Source organism: Suricata suricatta, chromosome 15 (genome assembly GCF_006229205.1).
Source record: "Suricata suricatta isolate VVHF042 chromosome 15, meerkat_22Aug2017_6uvM2_HiC, whole genome shotgun sequence".
NCBI lineage: Eukaryota > Metazoa > Chordata > Mammalia > Carnivora > Herpestidae > Suricata > Suricata suricatta.
In genome coordinates this window covers 526,382-544,017 of record NC_043714.1, presented here as the reverse complement: position 1 = coordinate 544,017, position 17,636 = coordinate 526,382, and the positions used below count along the sequence as shown (strand labels likewise).

Here is a 17,636-nt window from a genome sequence, read left to right as displayed (position 1 = left end):
GTTGACTGTCGGTGCTCATTTAGCACTGTTCCTACTGAAACATGACACCACTTCCTGCCATGTCTAAAGCCCCCGCTTTAGAGAAATTACACATTCTTTTTGGAAGGAAAGAGCCCATGGGCACAGTGGTTCTCAGAGGACTGTCTTCCGGACGCTGTACATCTTCGGGGGGCAGTGCCCTGAAAGAGCTCCCGCCATCAGGCTAGACAGAGCTAGGGAGTTAGTCCGGGCCGTTTCATTCCTCTTTCGACTCAGTTTCTGTAAGCACTTAATTTTAACTCTCCAAAAATTTCTTCTCAGGATTTCCCAAATCTTTCTTTTCTGGAAATTATCTGTGCCGGGAAATATCCAGATAAATTGTTCAACCGTGTGTGTGTGTGTGTGTGTGTGTGTGTGTGTGTGTGTGTAAAACCTCAATTCATTGCGTTTATAAAATAATTATCTCTGCTGTTGTTTCTGAGAGAATTTTAGGATCAACAATGGTTTAAAAGTTTTATTATTTTATTGATTAAAATGTCAAGGCAGATTAAGGACTTTACAGAGTTTTTCAGGGAAAGACTCATTTTCAGTTTGCTGAGAAAAAAAATGTTGGTAGAAGTTTATCTTAAAATCGTGTGTTAGTACCCCTTCTTTGTCCGTCATATGGCAGCCGAGAGCCTTGGAGACTCTGGTTCCCACGGTGCTGAGAGTTCTGGGGTCTTCGGGACACAAGCACGAGGAAAGATCTAGATGTCCGTACAAAGCAGTGCATGTCCGCATGGACGCTCTAACCTGAGTCTGACCCCCAGTGGAGTGACCATGAGGAGAGCAGAGGAGAATTATGTATCTATAATCTAAGGAAGAGATGAGGTCCTGTTTTTTTTTAAGTTGTTTAGTAAGAAAATCTAATTCGTGTATTTGGTATTATTACCAAAGTGTCATTGTTACGTAGTGTGTGTTTTGTGATACTGCCTCCAAGGTCAGAATATCATGTACGCTGAAATTTTACTTATTATTTGTAATTTTTTATTTACTAGAGACAGAGAGCGAGTGAGCATGAGTGGAGAGGGGCAGGGGGAGAGGGCGAGAATCCCAAGCAGGTTCCACACTCAGTGTGGAGCTCAACGAGGGGCTTGTTCCCATGACCCTGGGTTCATGACCTGAGCTGATGTCAAGAGTCGGATGCTTTATCGACTGGCTCGACCGACCCAGGGCCCCTGTCTGCTGACAGTCTAACAGTGTGCCCTGCATCATCGGATCCTTCCCTTTTCCCAGGATTCTAAAGAGCCCATCATCCAGGAGGCTGTCCTGGAGTTAGAGATGGATGAGCTCAATCAGCACGAATGCATGGCAACCATGACAGCCCTGATTAAGCACATGCAGAGGAGTCAGATCCTGCCTAAAGAAGAGGTTTGTTTCTGCTCGTCTTGTGCTGTCTCATTTCATACTGTTTATTGCTATCCTAGTAAGAATGAACGTTAGTATCAAATACCAAGTTCTGTATCTAATAGATATGATTTTTGTTGCTCATGTCTCTTTTAAATTTCTTTTGAAATTTTTTGACATTTATTTATTTTTGAGAGACAGAAAGAGACAGTGTGAGCAGGGGAGGGTCAGAGAGAGAGGGAGACACAGAATCCGAAGCAGGCTTCAGGCTCTGAGCTGTCAGCACAGAGCCCAATGTGGGGCTTGAACCCACGAACTATGAGATCATGACCTGAGCCAAAGTAGGATGCTTAACCGACTGAGCCCCCCAGGTGCCCCTCTTTTAAATTTTTAAAATAATTTTAATGTTTATTACTTATTTTGAGAGAGAGAGGGAGAGAGAGAATCCTAAGCAACCTCCATGCTGTCAGCATAGAGCCAGACGTGGGGCCTGATTTAAGGAGCCCTGAGATCATGACCTGAGCTGAAATCAAGAGTCAGCTGCTTGGGGCCCTCGTTGCTCATATCTTGTCATCAAAACGTAAAGTTATTTTATCTCACCTTTTAAGGTAATCTTGAGTATATCGTTTCAGGGTTCCATGCCAAGAAATCTTCCTCCTTGGATGAAATTTCTTCACGACAAACTAGGAAATCCATCGGTTTCGTTAAATATCCGTCTCTTCTTAGCCAAGCTTATTATTAATACGGAAGAGGTAAATAATTTATTATTTCTTTAAAAATTCTTCACAGTTTTATGTACGTACTTAAAAGTAATTAATAAAAGATGTACAGGAACAGAGCATGACATTTTTGTTCTCTGAACAAATTTGGCAACCATATTTATTTATTTGTTCAGCATCATTCTTTCATTATTTTTTCAACTTGAAAATTAGATTTTAGAAATGATCTTTGTATAAAGTACATGTGTTGGCACTTTCTCATGGCTTCCAACCCAGTTGGTTTATAGTAGCAAAAATGATGAAAATATTCCTGTTAATGACGTTTGAAGAATACCTGACTTTTTTATTAAAAAAATTTTTTTTAATGTTTATATATTTTTGAGAGACAGAGAAACAGGAAGGGGAAGCACAGAGAGAGAAGGAGACACAGAATCTGAAGCAGCTCCAGGCTCTGAGCTGTCAGCACAGAGCCCGACGCGGGGCTCAAACTCACGAACCGTGAGATCATGCCCTGAGCCGAAGCCGGCCGCTTAACCGACCGAGCCCCCGGCGCCCCGTCCCTGACGCTGAGAGAGTTGCTGACTGTGTCGGTTGGCTTACGTACAGGGCCGCGTTCGGGGGCAGCTCGACCACGGGTGGTGGTTAGGGAGGATTTTGTGAGAGCTCTTGAGGGACGTGAAAAGGGCAGTGGGGGGTTGTATTCTGTGTAGAAGGAACACTGGGCAGAGGCGGCCTCTGAGAGCGCCAGGCGCGTCTCCCCTGACAGCACAGAGCGTGGGCACACCGTCCAGGGATGTGTGGTCACGTGTCCCAGGCCGCCAGGTTCGTAGACAGGGTGCAGCTCCTGTGCTGAGCAGCAGGGAGCCGCTGGCGGGTGCTCGGTAGGACGGCGTGATCCCTGTTGCCCGTGCAGAGTCCTTCCAGCAGCACTGCCCGGTGGGGCTGCCGCAGGGCCAGGCTCCCCGTGCTCCCCGGGCACCCCGATTCCTAGCCCCCAGGGCCGCTCTGACAGTGCTCCCATGGGCTGGGGGGGCCTCAACAACAGAACCCGATTGTCTCATGGTTCTGAGAGCAGAAGCCCGGGATCAGGATGTTGGTGGGGATGGTTCCTTTTGAGGCTGGGGAGGGAGAGTCGGTTCCAGCCTCTCTTCCAGGTTTTGGTGGCCTCGGGCACTTTTTTCAGCTCAAAGATGGTGTTTCTCATGAGTCTTCACACTGGCTTTCCTCTCCGCATCTGTCTCAGTATGTACAAATTTTCCCTTTTAATAAGGACATTGTCACTGGATCAGAGCCCATCCTGATGATGTCTCCGAACTTGATAATCTTCAGAGACCCCATTTCTGAATCGGGTCCCATTTATAGATGCTGAGAGTTAGTGCTTCAGTGTCCTTTTGGAGGACACAGCCCAACCCATAACGCCTGGGCTCACCCGTGATTTCTCGCCTGTGTTCCTGGGTGCTGACTTGACGGCTACCAAAAATGGAGCTGGTGTCTTTATTCTTGGATCGTTTCTTCGTAGCCAGGGGGTGGGTAAACAGGTGCCAGGAAGCATGCTCAACTTGATCCTACACGTGGATGTGAGTTGCCTCTGGGACATCACTGAGAGGTTTCCGGGGCGTTGTGCGTGTCTGGGCTCAGAAGGGCCGTGGGGGATGGTTTCCAAAAGGAGGTGTTCCCAATAGTCCATTGTCTCACGGAAGGAAAGATCAGAACCAGTGTTTACGTTTATTATCAAAACGTCAACATTTATTTATTTATTTTCTTTTGACTTTTTAAGTTTTTATTTAAATTCCAATTAGTTAACATACAGTGTAATATTAGTTTCAGGTGTAGAATTTAGTGACTCGTCACTTAGGTACAGCATCCAGTGCGCATCACAGGTGCCCTCCGTAGTCCCTGCCCCTGTTTAACCCGTCTCCCCCACCTCCTCCCCTCTGGTGACCCTGTTTGTTCTGTGTGGTTAAGAGTCTGTTTCTTGGTTTCTTCTCTTTTTCACCCTCTGCTTGTTTTGTTTCTTAAATTCCACACATGAGTGAAATCATGTGGCCCATGTCTTTCTCTAACTTATTTTGCTTAGCACAATACTCTCTAGCTCCATCCACATTGTTGTAAAGGCAAGATTTCATTCTTTCTTATGGCTGGGTTTTACAGACACACACACACACACACACACACACACACACACACACACCCCATCCTCTTTATCCATTCATCAGTCGATGGATACTTGAGCTGCATGTATATCTTGGCTGTTGTAGGCAATGTTGCTGTAAACATTAGAGTGTATGTATCCCTTTGTTTTGGGTTTTATTTTGTTTTTTGTTTTGTTTTCTTCAGTTCAAACCCAATGTAGAGCTCAGTGCAGGGCTTGAACTCATGACCCTGAGGTCAAGATCTGAACTGGGGTCGTAAGTCAGATGCTTAACCAACTGAGCCACCCAGGCACCCTTGCATATATCCATTTGAATTAGTGTTTTTGTATTCTTCAGGTGAATACCCAGTAGTGCGCATGCTGGGTCGTAGGGTAGTTCCATCTTTACCATTCTGAGGAGCCTCCGGGCTGTTTCCAGAGTGGCTGCACCAGTCTGCATTCCCAACCACAGTGTAAGAGGGTCCCCTTGCTCCCCACCCTCTCCAACATCTATTCTTTCCTTGTTTGTTCTTTTAATGTTTGTTTGTTTATTTTGAGAGTGAGAGAGAACATGTGTGAGCTGGGGAGAGAAACCCCACGCAGGCTCTGTGCTGTCAGCTCAGAGCCAGATGTGTAGCGGGATCCCACGAGCCGTGAGATCATGTCCTGACCCAAAACCAAGAGTCAGACGCTTAATCAACAGAGCCACCCACACACCTCTCTGCGTTGGTAATTTTAGCCCTTCTGATGGCGTGAGGTGATGTGTCATTGTGGTTTTGACTTGTCTTTCCCTGATTGATGAGTGATGTTGAGCATCTTTTCGTGTGTCTGCTGGTTCTCTATAGATGCTTTGGAAAAAAGACTATTCATGTCTTCTGCCTATTTTTTAACTGGCTTATTATTTTTTTGGGTGAGTTTGAGAAGTTCTTTATGGACTTTGGATACTAGCCCTTTATCAGATAAGTCACTTGCAAGCCTCCAGAATGGAGGTTTTAGGCATAGGTTGCCTCAACAGAGCTCAAAGGCAACCTACGGAATGAGAGAAGAGATTTGCAAATGGCATAACTGATAAAGAGCTAGTATCTAAAGTCTATAAAAAACTTCTCAAACTCAACACCCAAAAAAAACCCAATTAGGAAGTGGGCAGGAGACATGAATAGACACTTTGAAAGAAGACATCCAGATGGGCTTTTAGTTCTGTTGATTATTACCTTTACTGTGCAAAAGCTTTTTATTTTGATGAAGTCCCTGTATGTTTTTGCTTTTGTTTCCCTTGGCTCTGGAGATACGTCCTGTAAGAAGGTTCTATGGCTGAGGTCAGAGGTTACACCCTCTGTTCTCCTCCGGGACTTTAGTGGTTTCTGGTCTCACATTTAGGTCTTTCATTCATCTTGAATTCATTTTTGTGTGTGGTGTAAGAAGGTGGTTCAGTTTCATTCTTCTGCATGTTGCGGTCCAGGTTTCCCATTTGTTGAAGAGAATTTTTCCTATTGAGTATTCTTTCCTTCTTTGTCAAAGATCAGCTGACCATGTGGGTTCATTTCTGGGTTTTCTGTTCTGTTCCATTGATCGTTGTGTCTATTTTTGTGCCCGTGCCACACTATCTTAACCACTGTTGCTTTGCAGTAGAACTTGAAGTCCAAACTTATGATGCCTCTACTTGTCTTTTTCAAGATTGCTTTGGCTATTCGGGGTCTTTTGTGTTTCATATAAATTTTAGGATTGTTTGTTCTAGCTCTGTGAAGCTTTGGTGTTATTTTCTTAGCGAATGCACTGAATATATAGATTGCTTTGGGTTGTTTTGATATTTTAACACTATTTGTTCTTCCAATCCATGAGCGTGGAATGTTTTTCCGTTTCTTTGTGTTTTTTTCAGTTTCTTTCATAAGTGTTCTATAGTTTTCAGAGTACAGATCTTTTCCCTCTTCGGTGAGGCATGTTGTGGTTTTTGGTGCAGTTCTAAGTGGGGTCAATTGCTTGATTTCTCCTTCTGCAAGTTCATTATTGGTGTATAGAAATGCAGCTGATTTCTGACATTGATTTTGTATCCTGCAACTTTACTAGATTTGTTTATCAGTTCTGGCTGTTTCTGGTGGAGTCTTTTGTGTTTTCTATGTGGAGTATCATGTCATCTGCGAATAGTGAAAGTTTGGCTTCTTCCGTGGCTGATTTGGATGGCTCTTATTTGTTTGTGTTGTCTGAGTGCCGGGGTCAGGACATTCAGTGCTCTGCTAACTAGCAGTGGTCAGAGTAGACCGCGCTAGAGGGAAGGCTCTCAGTTTTTACCCCTTGAGGATAATCTTAGCTGTGGGTTTTTCACACACAGCCTTTATCATGTTGATGTATGTTTCTTCTAACTCTACTTTGTTGAGAGTTTTTATCATGAATGGATGTTATACTTTGTCCAGTGCTTTTTTATGTATCTGTTAAAAGGATCATATGGTTCTTATCTTTTGTATCTGACGTATCACATTGATTGAGTTGTGAATATTGAACCACCCCTGCAGCCCAGGAATAAATCCCATTTGATTGTGGTGAATGATTCTTTTATTGTATTGTTGGATTCGGTTTGCTGGTATTTTATTGAGCATTTTTGCATCCATGTTTATCAGGGATATTGCCTTTTAGTTCTCTTTTTTTTAATGGAGTCTTTTTCTGGTTTTAGATAAAATTTCAACTTTTAAACTTATTTATTTATTATACAGATCTTCCTTGACTTAGGATGAACTTATGTCCCAATAAAAGCGGCATAAACTGAAACTATCCCACGTTGAAAATGCACGTAGTAGACCTAACTTGCTGGACATCATAGCTCAGTCTCCCCTCCGTCGCCGCGCACAGTGTTGATGGCAGTCTGTAGTTGGGTAATGCCATCCAGCACAAAGCCTGTTTTATACTGAGGTGCTGGAAATCTCATGTAGTTGTTTATTCAGTGCTGTGCTGACAGTGGAAGCCAGGATGGATGTCTGGGGGCAGAATGGTTTTAAGTGTGTCAGTCGTTTGCCGTCGTGACAGCAGAGCTGGCTGGGAGCGGTGGTGCACTGACCCTGCTCAGCGTCTCGGGAGTCTCATCCCACCACCGCCAGCCCCGGAGAAGATCCAAGTTCAAGGCACAGTTTCTACTGAAAGTGTAGGGCTTTCACAGCTTCGTGAAGTCCAAAAATATTAAGTTTAACTGTCGTAAGACAGGTACTGTCTGGTTTAATAATAAATAAGTTTGTATTTGTAATATATAAATAAGCCAGTAGATATACATGGAGAGTGTTTGAATTTTTTTAACTTATGGGGTGTATAAATAAGAAAGATTTGAGACCACACAGATTAAAGCTGTGAGAGTAATCCCTGAGGAAACCTATTTAATAAAAATAGAAGTGGCAGAGGTTAAAAAGATAGGTAGCTTGAATTATATTTTAATCTGTTCGTCTGCATCAAAATAGCATTCTCGTGCAATTTCTAAAATAAATTAAGTTGAATTTAGCATATGGGTACATTTTATTTAGATTTAAGAGGTCTTGGGCAAATGACACCAGTAACACAATGACTTCTATAATACAAGGAGAAATGAAAAGCCATTAGCCACATGCCCCTACCTAATTTTTATATTCTCATTTTTCATACACCCTATGTATTTGCATAAAATAACAGGAGAGTTGTCTACAGTTGCATATTACTCAGATAGGACAAGATTGATAAAGAATCTTTCATTTTGATTTTTAAGAGCGTAGTTAGATCAAGTTTTCAACAAAGAAAAGATCAATAATTGATTTCTCTGGAGTTGTGGTTTCCAGGACCCCTGAGGAGAAGATTCAGAGAATCTGATCTGATTAAGTAGGGTAGTTGTTGGAATGTACATCTGTTTTGGACTTAGGTCAAATCATAATATTAAATATTAGTTGATGGAGGATATGCCTCCGAATTAATAACTTGGTTATTCAAAACCATTTTTTGCTCTTTGACTATTCAATTCTCTTCTAGGTCTTCCGCCCGTACGCGAAGCACTGGCTCAGCCCGTTGCTGCAGCTGGTGGTTTCTGAAAACAGCGGAGGAGAAGGAATTCACTACATGGTGGTCGAGGTCGTGGTTACTGTCCTTTCGTGGACAGCAGTAGCTACTCCTGTGGTGAGAGCGGACGCGGCTTTCGTGGGGTGTTGGGCCCGGGTCTTGCTGGTGTCATAAACAGAACTGGTGACGGATAATCCAAGCTCCTCTTAAGGACTTAAGAGTCATCATCTTTAACATCAATTGTCACGTTGCTGCGGCGCTGCTCTACTAAATGGCTTCATACTGCTTTAGTTCTGTTTTCTTAGGTGCCTGCTTTGATAATGTCTCGGACTTTGCTTTCATTTTTAAGCTTTTAAGCTTTTTTTTGTTTTTGTTTTGTTTGTTGCTTTTACTTGCTAGGCGCTTGGAAACTAGGTTAATAAATTATTAAAAATAAATGTGAAATAAATGTCAGACCCTGAATATGAGGCCCTGAAAAATTCTGTTATAACTAAATTCTGCAGATGCTTTGGCATTTGTTTGGCCGGCTTACTTGTTTTCCTAATATTGACACGGGCCCGTTTGTGGTTGAGATTGCCAGCAGGGTGGCCGCTGGGCGGTGACACGGTGGCCCAAGGCAGGCCCGCAGCCTCCCCCAGCACAGATCCGTGCGTGCTGCAGCGCCACCCATTCACGTAACAGTGTTAGCACTGGTGACGCACAGAAGTTTTCTGAACACGTTCCTTATTAAACATAATGTACGGATATAGAGCTTTTACATGTGTTTATATATGGGTGTGCCTATCTTATTTCATAATTAACCAATTTTAGATTTCTTAGCTTCAGTGTCATAAAATGATTTTACGCTGCTTAATAACATGAAAAAATTGAGAGTATTTAGTGTAACTTAGGAACCATTGGGAAAGATTGAGTTAAAGGTCAGGTGCTTTGCTGAGTTTGAAAGAGCTGAAGTGCTAGGTGTCAGAGTGGCTGCATGAAGCAACAGTAGTCAGAGCGAGAATCAGGTGGAGCCTGTTGTCACTTGTGCCAGAAGCAGGAGACGGCAGCCCAAGGAAGCAGACCGCCCTCGTCCGCTTCCCCGTGGAGCACTGCAGCTCTGTCTGGTCGAGGGTCAGGTGGGGTAGCACAGGTTGGGGGTCATCACACCGTCGAGGGACCCCTGAATTACAGGCTCCAGCAGTTTTATGGGACCATGCAGTTGGGAGGAGGCTGAAGGGGAAGGGATGGGGTGGAAAAGCACTGGGCACTGAGTCAGGAGAGAAGTGTTTTCAGAGCTGCCCTTCCTCCCGTAAGGAGCCCTCAGTGTGAACACATGACAAGCATGACCAGTCTGGGGGCATGGAGGGCGCATGGCTAAGGGTCTGACTGTAACTCTTTCTGAGACTGCAGAGCCCTGACTGGGTTCCAGCCCAGTGCGGGAGGACAGCTTGCCCAGAAGGCCCGCCAGGCAAGCTTTGTCATTGCCTGTGGTCGTCCTTGAAAAATCACACATAGGTTTCACACCAGAAGCTTCAGTATGCCGGCAGGCTTCTTTTATAAATGGACTCAGATTAAAAAGTGCTTTTCCGTGCAGCCTCACTGGAAAACAGTGTGGCGTTTCCTCAAAAAACTATCCATAGAACTCCCCTATGACCCAGCAATAGCCCTGCTAGGGATCTACCCAAGAGATACAGAAATGCTGATGCACAGGGGCACATGCACCCCAGTGTTCGTAGCGGCACTGTCAACAATAGCCAAAGCATGGAAAGAGCCTAAATGTCCATCACCTGATGAGTGGGTCAAGAAGATGTGGTTTATGTATACAATGGAGTACTACATGGTGATGAGAAAGAATGAAATATGGCCATTTGTAGGAAAGTGGATGGAACTCGAGGTTATTATGCTAAGTGAAATCAGTCAGACAAAGACAGATACCATATGTTTTCACTCATTTGTGGGTCTTGAGAAACTTAACAGAGGACCACGGGGGAGGAGAAGGGGAAAAAAATTACAGAGAGGGAGGGAGGCAAACCGTAAGAGAGTCTTAAATACTGAGAACCAATTGTGGGTTGATGGGGGTTGGGCATTGAGGAGGGCACTTCTTGGGATGAGCACTGGGTGTTATATGGAAACCAATTTGACAATTAAATTATTTTTTAAAAAAATAAATAATGCTTTTCCAGAATAGAATGCTACATATTAACATGGAATTTCTATACCTTTGTAGGGGGTCCCTAAAGATGAAGTGTTAGCAAATCGATTGCTTCATTTCCTAATGAAACACGTTTTTCATCAGAAAAGAGCTGTGTTTAGACATAACCTTGAAATTATAAAAACCGTTGTGGAATGCTGGAAGGATTGTTTATCTATCCCTTACAGGTATAAATTTACTATATTTTGCAGTATTGTTTGGACATTTTCAAAATGTAGCATGTTGTAAATAGGGATTACAGTGATGTTTAATTATTTGAAATGTAGAAGAAGGAATATAACTTGAAACTGAATCATTCATAGAGACGTAACAGGGCTGCCGGTAAAATTTGACGGCGGCGGCGGCGCTTCTGTTCAGTCACCACCCCCCATGGCCCCTGCTCCGCGTCCCAGCTCACCTCTGCCTTTTGTGGGGCCCTGGACATGTGTGGTGCACCTGGCCCTTCACTCTCCTGCCCAGGGGTGGAATGTTGGACGGCACAGCCTGAGGCCAGCTGTAACTTTCCAGAGGTTCAGTGTCACCTAACGAAGATTGGGACAGACAGTTAGAGCATAAGAAACGCTGACTTGTGTGTGTCGCACAGCTAGAGTAACTCGAGTGTATACAACGATGGTGTCAGCAAGAAGGCTGTTCGACATGGGGACAGATACTTCTTACCCTGAAAATTAGCCATAGAAAATTTTATCTTCTTGCAGTGCTTATTTTATTATATGATAATCTGTACCTGGTCTTTATGCTTGTTTTTCAGGTTGATATTTGAAAAGTTTTCCAGTAAAGATCCTAATTCCAAAGACAATTCGGTAGGAATTCAATTATTAGGCATTATAATGGCCAATAACTTGCCCCCGTATGACCCAGACTGTGGCATAGAGAGCATAAAGTGAGTATCGACGAGTCTTTGTTTGCTTTCTGTTTTACGTTTAAGTATACATAGTTGGATTCATGGACTGGAGTATGGTCTAATTTTTTTTTTAATTCATTCATTTTGAGAGAGCGCGCATGTGCAAGTGTGGGAGGGGCAAAGAGATTGGGAGAGAGAGAATCCCAAACAGGCTCCAGGCTTCACTCTGTCAGCGCAGAGCGCGACGTGGGACTCAAACCCGTGCACCATGAGCCCGATGCGGGTCTTGAACCCACAAACATTGTGACCTGAGCTGAAACCAAGAGTCCAATGCTTAACCAACTGAGCCACCCAAGTGCCCCTAATTTTTATAAATTTAAAGACCTAGACCCATGTTAAAAATATTTCTATCAGAATTTAGGAAGTGGGGCTTAGAGGTCTTTTGGGAGAAGAAATATATTAATGGAATGAATGAGGAAAGTTATGTTTTTTAGAATTAGTATTTTTTTCAAGCGTGTTTTATCAAATAGGGGGTGTAAGGTACTTTCTTTCTTGTTGTCTGCAAGAAAACGCTGCATTTTCGGCGTTTGCCCCAGAAGCAGCAGGAGCTCTGTGGGACCATGCATGACAGGGCCCTGGTGTGGAGGGGATGCCCGGACCCTGCGCCGCCCTGTTGCTGTGCTTTCTGCCGCAGCTACGGCCCCTGCCCCCTCCCTGGGGACCCCCTGTGGGTGGGGGCGGACGCAGCCTGGCGTGGGGGGGAGGGTTTGTGAGAGAGTCCTCCCCCGTCATGGGCCAGCACTGCGTTGTCCTGCTGCTCTGGGAGGTTTGAGAAGTCGGCACTCACATCATGGGTGCTATAGATTTCAGCATGTCGCTTCTGAGCTTTGCCTGTTGCTTTGAAAGTGTCTGACTCCGTCTGGCCGGTCCTCCTCGTTAGCCTCCTGCCACCAGGTCTCCCATTTGACAGGCAGGTGGCTCCGTGAAGAGTCACTGGGAAATGGTGTACGTCCAGGTGATTCCCCGGTGACGAGCACAGAGCGTCCCTGGGGCTGCAGGGTCCCGGAGCGCGGCCTCTGCCCCCCGGCGTTCTTGTCCTGCTGCTGTCAGCCGCCGTGGTCTCGGCCAGCCTCTCTTCCGTCACCGCAGGCTTATAGGGTCCAGCGCTGTGTTGCACTCTGACTACCGCAGGTCCCGTGTGAGTGAGCTGTGGGCCTTCCTGGTCACGGAGTCAGAGCCTTCAGTACCTCCTCATAGATGTTTTCACATAAGCCATTTGGATCAAGTTTTATGTTTCTAGTTTCTCAATTCATGAGAAGCAAAGTTGTTATTTTTTATGTCAACAGAATGTGTTATTTGATGCATGTTTTCTGTATTTGTCACAGATACTTTGAGGCTTTGGTCAGTAATCTGTCTTTTGTAAGATACAAGGAGGTGTACGCAGCAGCCGCAGAAGTCCTAGGACTCGTCCTTCAGTATGTCACCAAGAGAGAGAATGTAAGTGTGGGGATAGAATCTTAAACAAACAGTGCGTTTTTGATTTTGATTTATTCTAACACTTGTTACCTATGTCCTCTATCCTGTAACAGACCAGAGTGGGCATTCTACATTTATTAATACTTTACCTCTTCCAAGGGGATATAGCGCTCAAGTTTTTTTTTAAAGAGGGCATAGGATTTTTTACAACACTTGGAAACTTGGTAAACCTTAAAGTTTCATAACTTACTTTTCATTATGAAAGCCAAGATAGGAGTGTTTAACCAGCTTTCAGGCCTCAGAAAGTAGTGTCAAAGTTTCTTTTGGAGAAAATTATTCTGGTAGATACTTGCTATGGTTAGGACTAAACTAACTGGTAAAGTCCTGCGCTTCCAGTCTGGGACATGAGATAGTCATCAGACCGGACAGGGCCCTTAGGGAGCCTGTCTCAGTCTTGGGAGCCCTGCCAACTCCCAGGCCGTTAGAGGACCTGACCGAAGCTTTGGGTGCCGTGTAGCTCAGAGCACTGCAGGTCTCCAGAGAGACGTGTGTAGATGACGTGTTCTGACGGGCGTGACAGCAGGGTCGTGGGCTGATGCTCACCGCCACACTGCTGTCCGCCTGTGCGCGGCGAGTGGAGCCTCCTAAACCGCTGACACTCGTCGTGATGAGCCAGGTCTCATGTAGCCTGTCCAGGATGACACAGTGAATCCTTCCTCCGGATTCCCTTCATCGCTGCTTCGAGGACCCTCCTGTGGCTCCCTTCCTGCCCCCTGGCAGTTTCCTCTCCTCCCTTGTCTCCGTGTGTCCTGGCTGCCCCCGCAGCTCTGCTGTTGGCCCTCTTCCTCCGTGCTGCCTGCCTGCTTGAAAACATGTTCACGATTCCCAACTCCCGGGGTCTCCAGTCCACACCCTCTCCTGAGAGAAAAGGTGGACAGTGGAGAGTGGGCTACTTTCACGGTCTGGCTGGATGAGGAGCACAGGGTCAGGGGAGTTGGGAGGCCCTGAGGGCACCCGGAGAACCCCAGCCCCGTGTGTCGGCCCCCTGCCCACTTTGACAATCAGGTATCTATTTGGGTTTAAAAGAAAAATAAAGGGAAATAGACCCACTTGGGGAGGTCAGCCTTCATTTATAATTGATTTTAGGGATTACCAGCTATTTTTGTAAAATAATTGTTTTTGAGTGTGTGCAAACGGGGAGGGGCAGAGAGAGAGACTCTTCAGCAGGCCTCACCCGGTCAGCGCAGAGCCCAGTGTGCAGGGTTCCATCTCGACGATCCTGGGATCATGACCTGAGCCAAAATCGAGAGTCAGACACTTAACTGACGGAGCCACCCAGGTGTGCTTTATGATTTTAAGTTCAGGGGTGCACCTGAATGGCTCAGTCGGTTGAGTGTCTGACTTGAGCTCAGGTCATGATCTCAGTTTGGTTCATGAGTTCAAGCCCTGCGTCAGGCTCTGTGCTGACAGCTCAGAGCCTGGAGCTGCTTCCGATTTTATGTCTCCCCCTCTCTCTGCCCCTCCCCTGCTCATGCTGTCTGTTGCTCAAAAATAAATAAATGTTAAAAAAAAAATCTAAAAAATTTTAAAATTCAGAATAACCTTATTTTTACATGATTCTATTATCCGTAGATGTTGGGTTTCAATTTACATGATACACTAAGGTTTCAGTACAGATGGAGCAAATTACAGTAGATCCCAAGTTTAAAATCTCCTCACTTAAGTTTCAAGTTAATCGTAATGATAAACGCTTTTGTTTTACATAGTTCTTTTCTGAATATAAAATGGTATTGATTAAGTGTAGAAACGAGAAGAACAGAGAGAAATACAGAGGAGTTGGTGGCATCACACTTATTTCCAACTGCTGAATTGCTCTCAGCAGCTGAGACGCAGTCTCCAGTCACTAGTGTACACGTGCGTGCATTTGTCTTCTGTTGGTGACCCACAGCATACTTTGGTTATGAATGTCGTCCAGTTATACAGTGTTGGGTACCTCTTGGCTGGCTCTGCGCTCTGGGGGTGCAGCCAGGAGGAGGCCAGGCCAAGCCCCCATTCTCGGAAAGCTAGCACTTGATGAGGAGAGGCAGACGATATACATACAAGTCTGTCGATGTGGTACGTGAGGAGAAAACAGGATACAGGGAAAGAGACGGAGGTGGCTTTTTAGGGAAAGTTGCCTGGAACTCCCGGTTTGTGTGAACACTTGACCAGAGACGTGAACACTGGCGTCTAACATGTATCTACACAGTGTTGCGTCACTGAGTCCAGTTCAGCTTCTCAAATGACTTAGCGTATATTGGGTGTGAAGAGGAAGCGCCGGTCTTCGTCAGCGTGCCTGTGAGGCGAGCTGGCCGCCACCAGCGCTGGCAGCAGAGCCCTCGTGGCTGTGCCCGGCCTGCCTGAGCTGCCTGCCCCGCGCCCCTGTGACCGGCACACTCCTGGCACTGCGCCAGCTGAGCAGCCGGACCCTGGAGGTGATAGCACCGAACGCCTCCCATGGGTCCAGTTCACTCAGACAAACCTGTGTTCAGTAACGAGGTTCCACATTTGTGTATTTGAAAACAAACTTAATTTTTCAGGCCCTGGAAGGTTTGGTTTATGAACTGATCGTAAAACAGCTGAAGCAGCAGCAGAGTACGACGGAGGACAAATTTATCGTGTGCTTGAACAAAGCTGCGAAGAACTTCCCTCCGCTTGCTGACAGGTGGGACAGCGGCCCTGGGGGACGTCCCGTTGGGGGGGGGGGGTCGGGGACTGCCCCTCGCTCATCGGCCGTGTCCCTGGTCAGGTTCATGAACACGGTCTTCTTCCTGCTGCCGAAGTTTCACGGGGTGATGAAGACCCTGTGTCTGGAGGCGGTGCTGTGCCGTGCGGAGGAAACCGCCGATCTCTACTTGCAGTTAAAGAGCAGGGATTTCATTCAACTCATGAGACCTAGGTGAGTGCGATGTTTTCAGATGCAGCTGGCTCAGAAGATTTCGGTTTGTTCAACTGTGTCTCCTTCAACTCAGAAGAGAATTACAGGTTTTTATAAAATACATATTTGTTACATACACGACTATGTGTATGTATACGTCTCAAGATAGATAAAATAAACTTAAAAATACGCATTTGTTACATCTTAGTCAGAACTAGAAGTGATGGGGCCTGGCCCGCCTGGCGTCTTGGGGAGGCCACAGCGCAAGTGTTAGCGAAGGCTCTTTTCAGATTTAAAGTGCGTGGTCTTGAGTTCTGTACCATTTTGTCCAGCTAGGAGGCTTCCATTATTTGTTTAAATTGTTTATTTTCAAAATCACAGTATACTATTTGTTAATTGCTTTTTTAAGTTTATTCATACATTTTGAGAGAATAGGGGAAAAGCAGAGAGGGAGAGAGAGAATCCCAAGAAGGCTCCGTATGGTCAGTGCAGAGCCTGATGTGGGGCTCCATGCAGGGCTCGAACCCACAACTGTGAGATCAGGACCTGAGCCAAAATCAAGAGTTGGACGCCCAACCAACTGAGCCACCCAGGCACCCCCACATTATACTCTTAAAATAAGTACTAATAAAAGAGATGCTATTACTGACTTATAATATTTTTATTTCTCTTTACTGTTTTCCTGTCTTGTGTATGTTATGGCAATACCATATCCTTCATTAGACAAGTTACTGGTTTTCCACTGCATGGCAAGCACTGAGCCGGGTGCTGTAAGGAGGAAAAGATACATAAAATTAGGAAATAGACGTGCATCTTACTAGGGGCTCAGACTACTCTTAACTCATTGTGTGACCTGCCAGGTGGCCTGACTAGCACTTGAAATCATTGTTGTAAAATCATGAAATCCTTTAGACTTAGTTTATTTTGTTTGACATTTCTGGGTTTTTAAAAAACGAACTTTTATTTTGGAATGACCTAATATTTATAGAAAAATTAAAAGACAACACAAAGGTTCCCACATACTCTTAGCCCACTTTTTCCATGTCACATAATTGATATATTTGTCAAAACTAAGAAATTAACTTTAGTGTATTACAGTTTACTAAACTAGAGTTTATTTGGATTTTATCAATTTTCCCACTAATGTCTTTTTTCTGTTTTATGATCCAGTCCAGGATACCACATTGAAGTAATCTGTTTATTTTTAATATGCTAGCTCATGATAATTTTTTAAGATGTAATTTTTATATTTTTTGTAACAAATTTTGAAATACAGAGCAGCACAAAGAAGAAAAAGTTCCCTGTCCTTTCTGAAAGTATAATAAAAATTTTTAAATTTGTGTGTTCTTAAAACCCTCTGTACTGTAGAGATGATGAAAGACAGAAAGTGTGTTTGGACATAGTTTACAAGATGATGGCAAAATTGAAACCAGTAGAACTCCGAGAAATTCTGGATCCTGTGGTAGAATTCATTTCTCATCCATCTCCAGTGTGTAGGGAGCAGATGTACAATGTTCTTATGTGGGTTCATGACAATTACCGGTAAGCTCTGTGTTAACATTTTATGTTACTTTTTTTAGGAAGCATTTGGGTGCCTGTAGCAATCTGGAGAAGATTATAATAAATAATAAAATAATCGAACATTTTTAAACATACGATTACTAATTAAAACAAGTTTATTTTAGTATATGGACATGTATCCTTATTTTCATTCATTTCATGTATTTGTGGCAAATATTCAGTGTGCAGTTGTTGGATGAGTTCATAGTGTAACTTGTTTTTACAGTTTTCCCTTTAAGATCTGACAAAATTAAGGAAATGAACTCTGTGGGATGCCTCCATCCCGCAGGGCTGGCACCGACCGTCTCCCATGGGGCTCGGGCCCCTCCGGCACGCCTTAGCCTTCCCAGGGAGCCTCTGCAGCCTTTCCTCCCCTGAGCCACCCGCTCTGTCCCTGCACGTGACCCCGTCACGCTGCGGGAAGGTGGTGACAG

The 17,636-nt window shown here is 44.8% G+C and overlaps 1 protein-coding gene across 1 annotated transcript in view; it reads left to right on the top strand.

Moving 5' to 3' along the window:
• Nucleotides 1–17,636, top strand: part of PRKDC (protein kinase, DNA-activated, catalytic subunit) — a 183,083-nt gene that overhangs the window by 92,265 nt on the left and 73,182 nt on the right. Inside the window, exons 47-55 of the mRNA XM_029923172.1 lie at nucleotides 1,255–1,389; nucleotides 1,998–2,117; nucleotides 8,191–8,334; nucleotides 10,424–10,575; nucleotides 11,157–11,288; nucleotides 12,635–12,746; nucleotides 15,305–15,429; nucleotides 15,514–15,663; nucleotides 17,011–17,184. Of these exons, the coding sequence (XP_029779032.1) occupies nucleotides 1,255–1,389; nucleotides 1,998–2,117; nucleotides 8,191–8,334; nucleotides 10,424–10,575; nucleotides 11,157–11,288; nucleotides 12,635–12,746; nucleotides 15,305–15,429; nucleotides 15,514–15,663; nucleotides 17,011–17,184 (1,244 nt within the window). The remainder of the gene's footprint in view (nucleotides 1–1,254; nucleotides 1,390–1,997; nucleotides 2,118–8,190; nucleotides 8,335–10,423; nucleotides 10,576–11,156; nucleotides 11,289–12,634; nucleotides 12,747–15,304; nucleotides 15,430–15,513; nucleotides 15,664–17,010; nucleotides 17,185–17,636) is intronic.